Here is a 5,991-nt window from a genome sequence, read left to right on the forward strand (position 1 = left end):
TTATTTCAATTTAAAAAAATAAAAATGCAATCACACATTTCTTCCATTATAAGGGATTTAAGGGAAAAGAACATGAATGGCTTGGAAATAAATGGGAAATAATCAACAAAAGAGAGACACAAGGAATGAAATGAAATATTTTTTATTAAAAAATGGTAGCACAACTTTGGCCATTAAACAATGTAAAAAAGAAAAAGATTTATAAAGATGGGTATGAGGTAACAATGCCTAAAATAAACAATTAAATAATCATGATAACATATCTTGAAATTTTCTCAAAACTTAATCACCTAATGCACTTAATAACTTAGAGCTCATCAGAACACACTAGCCTCCATGTTAGCAAATTACCAAATTCAATGTTGCACCCTCCTCATTTAAGTCACCTTTTTAGGTTTTCAACTTAGATGAACCCCATTTTGACTCAAATCACCCTTTTAGGTTTTTAACTTAAGTCTTCTTTTTTCATTTCATTTTTTTTTAAGCATAGCATTTCTTCATAGTATTAGAATTTATAAGATTGGGCAAACATCTCCATCTATCTTAGCTAATATCAATGCTTTATCCGAGAAAGCTTTTTTCACTACATATGCCTTTCACAATTCAGAGTTCACTTTTTTTTATTATCATGCTGGTTTGGAAGAATTCTTTTCAAAACCAACTCTTCTTTTCGAAAACAATGAGGTTGGTAATTTTTATCATGAGCTTTCATCATTATTCTCTGATATAGCTGATTATGGTACAGCACTGTCAATTTCGCACAGTGCTATTAATTTCTTCTTTTCGATGAAATTTAATTACTTATAGCACTCTCGAACCCATTCAGCCTTTTCCAATTCAATCTCTCTTAGAACTTTCAAGGATGAAATTTTTACTTCCACCGGTAACATAACTTCTATCCCATGTACCAAAGAAAATGGGATTGCCTTAGTAGAGGTACGCACTAATTTTTGATAAGCATGCAGCGTAAATAAAAACTTTTAATGCCAATCTTTATAAGTCTCGATCATATTCTCAAGAATTCTTTTTATATTCTTATTTGTAGCCTCGATTGCCCCATTCATTTTTTTAGCAATATGACGTCTAATTATAATGCTTGATTTTGTACTGAGCACATATTTTCTGCATCATCTTACTATTCATATTTTTAATGTTATATAAAATGATTCTTTCTGAAAGTCCATATCTATAAATGATAACTTTTTTTATGAATTTACGACCATAGATTGTGTCACACTTCCAAATAAAGCTGCTTCCACCCATTTCATGAAATAATCCATCATCATGAAAATGAATTTATGCCCATTAAAAGCCTTTAAGGTAATAAGACCAATGGCATCTATGCCCCATATAGAGAATGGTCATGGTGGTGTTAAAACATGTAAAGCAGTCAATGAAGCATGAATCTTATCAGCATAGATTAGACACTTGTGACATTGTTGAGTCTAGTTAATGCAGTCACTCTTCATTGTCAACCGATAATACCCAGCTCTCATGATTTATCTTGTCATCATATGTTTATTTGCATGTGCCCTATATATCTCATCATACACCTCTTCAATAATCTTTTTTACCTCAGTTATATTTACACATCTTAATAATACTTGATCATAGCTTTTTTTATACAAGACATCTTTATCTAAGAAGAAATTCATAACTAGTCTTTGGATAACTCTTTTATCTTTCTCAGTTGCTTGATCAAGGTATTGTCGATTCTTAATGTATTGCAAAATATCATAACACCATGATTTTTCCTTTTTCTCATCTTCTATATTAGAATAATGAACTGTCATATCCTTAACATCTAGCTTGATAGGGTTAATGTCAGTGTTATCATTAATTCGAATAATTGCTACCAAAATAACCAAAGCATTAGTAATTAAATTCTTCTCCCGAGGCAAATGATCAAAGTGAATATCTTTAAATTGCTTGACCAACTTTAAGATATACTTATGATATGGAATGAGTTTTAAATCTCTTGTCTCCCTTCTCATTTCAACTGATATATAACTATCGTTGAGTCTCCAAACACTTTCAATGCTCTAACTTTTCTATCTATAGCAACTTGTAAACCTATGACATAGGCTTCATATTCAGCAATGTTATTTGTGTAATTGAAATTCAACCTTGCTGTTATAGGATAATAGTGTTCTTTTAGAGAAATCAAAATTACCTCAATTTCATGTCCCAAGGCATTGGCAGCTTCATCAAAGTACATTTTTCAACACTTTTCATCATGCTTTTGCTTTTCAAATTGGGAAACAACCATCAAATCTTCATCATGAAATTTTAACTTCATTGGCTTATAATCTTCAGTAGTATGATCTATGAAAAACTCAACTATAGCACTTCTTTGATTATCTTCTAGCTCATATAAATGATATCATATTCTAAAAGTATTACTTGCCATCTAGCAATTTTTCTAAATAATGAGGGCTTCTTAAAAATATGTTTGATTAGATCTAATTTTACTATAAGTCAGGTAGTATGATAGAGCATGTATTGTCTAAGTCTTTTGGTTGTCCAAACTAATGCACAATATATTTTTTCTAAAGAAAAATACTTGGACTTATATTCTATGAATTTTTTACTCAGGTAGTAGATAGCTTTCTCTTTTTTGCTAGACTCATCTTGTTATTCCAGCACACATCTCATTGACTTTTTGTACACTATTAAATATATGATCAAAGGTTTTTTTGAAACAAGTGGCACTAACATTGAAAGATTTGATAAGCACTACTTAATTTTATCGAAAGCCTTTTGGCATTTTTTATTCCATTCTTCAGGATTATTCTTACAAAAAAAACTTAAAAATAGGATCACATCTATAGGTAAACTGAGAAATGAATCGAGAAATATAGTTCAATCTACCTAAAAACTTTAAACTTCTTTCGGTGTGCTTGGAAGTGATAAATTTTAAATAGCTTGTATTTTGTCTGGATCAACTTTAATCCCTCTTTCACTGACCACGAAGCCTAGCAACTTTTTTGACTTTATCTTGAAGGTACATTTCGTCAGGTTTGACTCAAGTTGGAATTTTTTCAACCTTTTAAACAACTTTATGGGGTTGGTGACATAATCTTCATCTTCATGAGATTTCGTAATCAAATCATCTACATATACCTCAATTTTTTTATGTATCATGTCATGAAAGAGCGTTACCAACATTCTTTAAATCGTATGACCAGCTTTCTTGCAAAATATACCTCACATGGTCATGAAAACAGTCTTGTCATGTCATATTTATCTGATTATATCTTGAAAACCCATTCATGAAGGAAAACATAGAATGCCTGGCCATATTATATACCACTGTGTCAATATGAAGCAAAAGAAAGTTATCATTTGGGTTAACTTTATTCAAATTATGATAATCTACACATATTCACACCTTTCTATCTTTCTTAAGGACTGACACTATGTTGGTTACCCATTTTGAATACTTGATCACTTGTAGAAAACTTACATTAAACTACTTCTTCACCTCTTCTTTAATTTTTAGTAGCATTTTAGGCTTTATTCACCTCAGTTTCTATTAGACTAGTTTACAATCTAGCTTTAAGGGTAATTTATGTTTCACTATTTCTATGTTAAGTCCCGATATATCGTAATAAGACTAAACAAATACATCTACAAATTTTTTGAATAGATTTTCCAGTCTTTACCTATCTATTGATGAAAGTGATGTACCAATTTTAACCTCTTTCTTGTTCTTCTCATCTCCTAAAGTCACCATTTGAGTGTTCAATTAATCTCATTAGATTCGAAGATAATACATATTCTTCATAATCATCTTTACTATCAAGTTTTTTAGTACTAATTGAATTTTCAAAATTAACTCTTTGATCGTTATCATGATTATTTTCATGTTCATTTAAGGACCAGAAATTGAATGAAATTGGATATGTTGGCAAGATATGTGGAGAAAATAAAAAATTAAAGCAATAAAAAAAATGAATGAAGATGATCCTTCTTAATCTTTGTTGAAATAATAATAAATAAATGGCCCATACATAAAAGATTATCCCAATGCCTTGGCCATAAGTCACTGGGATGTACAATTACATTGAAATAGTTTCAAAGATAGCAGACATTTCAATAATGCTCCAATTGTTCAACTCGTAACTCGACGGATAAGGTGTACCCATATTTCTTGTTTATGCTCTTTTTCATCTCCAATTGTATGGATGGACAACTCAACAAATGCCTCATCTATACTCAATTTTAGATCTTTTTCTGCATCTCGGTACATGAACCTTCTAGGCTTGAAGGTCTCATACAAGTGTGGGATGTTCATAGGCATAGTCTCTGGTTCATGCGTTTTTAGCCCTGCTATACAAGTGTGGGATGTTCATAGGCATAGTCTTTGGTTCATACCCTTTTAGCCCTACCATCATTTTGTTTCCTATTTGTTTTTTTTTTATCTCTCATCTTTCTGCCTCATAGCCTAGGCCTAGTCTTTCGCAGTTGTCAATTATCGTTGGGGGCTCTCTTATCCCTTGTAAACTTTTGTCTAATCTTACTCCAGGATACAAACTCTTGTTGATGATTTGACTCACTATTATTTTTTAAAACTATTGATTTTAAAATTTTTCACCTACAGAATTGATCAGTTCAAAGGATTGTTAGGAACATTCTAGTGCATCTTCAGTAACCTCCACATATAGGGCATTCAATGATTGAGTTACTAGCATATCTTTCTCTTAAAATACTAACACCAATTAACCTTTCACATTAAACTTGATCTTTTGGTGCTAGGTAGAAAGAATGGCACCTATCATGTGAATCTATGGCTTTCTCAATGGATAGCTATAAGATGAAAAAATGTCCATCACCTGAAATTTTACATTAAATGTGCACGGTCTAATTTACAAGGGCATCTCTATATCTCTCATAACTTCATGTCTAGTCCCATCAAAAGCTCGGATGATCTTATGGCTACTTTTCATGTATGAATAATCAATAGGTAGCCTTGTTAAAGTTGACATAGGCATGACATTAATAGTAAAGCCATTGTCAATGAGTACTTTAGCTATAATATGGCTCTTACACTTAATAGTAATATACAAAGCTTTGGTACTGCTTTTTCTTTCTGGAAGAATTTCATCACCACTAAATGCTATATGATTTGGTATTACCAGGTTTTCAACTAAGTGATTCACACGCTCAATAAACACATTATGTGCCACATATGTCTAGTTTAACACTTTCAGCAAGGTATTTCGATGTGGTTCAAAATTTAATAACAGTGATAGCAATGAGATTCGTGCTGGCATCTTATTCAATTATTCAATCACAGAGCATTAACTGTGGTTTACCAGCTTTAAGAATTCACAAGCCTCTTTTTCTGACACTAACTTTTGACATTCTTCTTCAGGCATAACTTTTGAATTATTTTATTTTTCTCCTACCTTGGCTTTTTCTTTCTTAGCCTTCTTCAACATTTTTGGAGTTAGCATCTTCCAATTCGGGTAATCTTTCCTATACCAGTTATATTGGTAGCATCAAACTTAGGTGTATTCTCCTCTCGCCCTTGGACTACCATATCACAGCCATATTTTCATGGCACAGTTTTATCATCCTTGTAAGAGAATGAAGTAAAGACTTTAAAATTTACTGGCCTAAGGATGAGCTTGTCTATGATCGACTTTGGTTTATTCCCACAATAAATTATTATCGATTTTGGAAATAATTTTGATGGCTTGTTAGTCATAGATACTTCAACACTTCTTGAAACCTCTTCCTCTTCATAAAACTCAATTTGATAAAAATCTATGAGCTTTTGTACCTCATGGTGGAATTGTTCATAGGTTTTAATAGAATGGTCATATACCTCACTATAATATTTATAATTGCTATTTGACATATATCTTTTATGATTATTATGTGGACTCACTAGTTATATCATGTCAGTTTTACACAAAGCATCAAATAGCTAATTGAGAGGTATTCTAATTTCTTTCACTTTTTTTCACATAGCTCTCCTGATCC

At 31.5% G+C, this 5,991-nt stretch overlaps 1 protein-coding gene across 1 annotated transcript; it reads right to left on the bottom strand.

Moving 5' to 3' along the window:
- Nucleotides 1–1,361: 1,361 nt before the first annotated feature.
- Nucleotides 1,362–2,218, bottom strand: LOC149520550 (uncharacterized). The gene is made up of 3 exons (XM_089746533.1): nucleotides 2,048–2,218; nucleotides 1,605–1,937; nucleotides 1,362–1,445 (listed from the first exon to the last, which is right to left on the bottom strand). Exons 1-3 carry the CDS (start codon nucleotides 2,216–2,218, stop codon nucleotides 1,362–1,364), a joined length of 588 nt encoding a protein of 195 aa, XP_089602659.1.
- Between the last annotated feature and the right edge of the window lie 3,773 nt (nucleotides 2,219–5,991).

The sequence above is a fragment of the Durio zibethinus genome, chromosome 1, assembly GCF_047325235.1.
Source record: "Durio zibethinus cultivar Kanyao isolate XHJ-2024 chromosome 1, ASM4732523v1, whole genome shotgun sequence".
NCBI lineage: Eukaryota > Viridiplantae > Streptophyta > Magnoliopsida > Malvales > Malvaceae > Durio > Durio zibethinus.

Coding starts and splice junctions, on each gene's coding strand:
- LOC149520550 (XM_089746533.1), bottom strand. CDS start 2,218: ATGTACTTTGATGAAGCTGCCAATGCCTTGGGACATGAAATTGAGGTA. Junction 1,938..2,047: donor AAGTTGCTATAGATAGAAAA/GTTAGAGCATTG, acceptor TATATCTTAAAG/TTGGTCAAGCAATTTAAAGA. Junction 1,446..1,604: donor ATAAAAAAAGCTATGATCAA/GTATTATTAAGA, acceptor TGCATTAACTAG/ACTCAACAATGTCACAAGTG.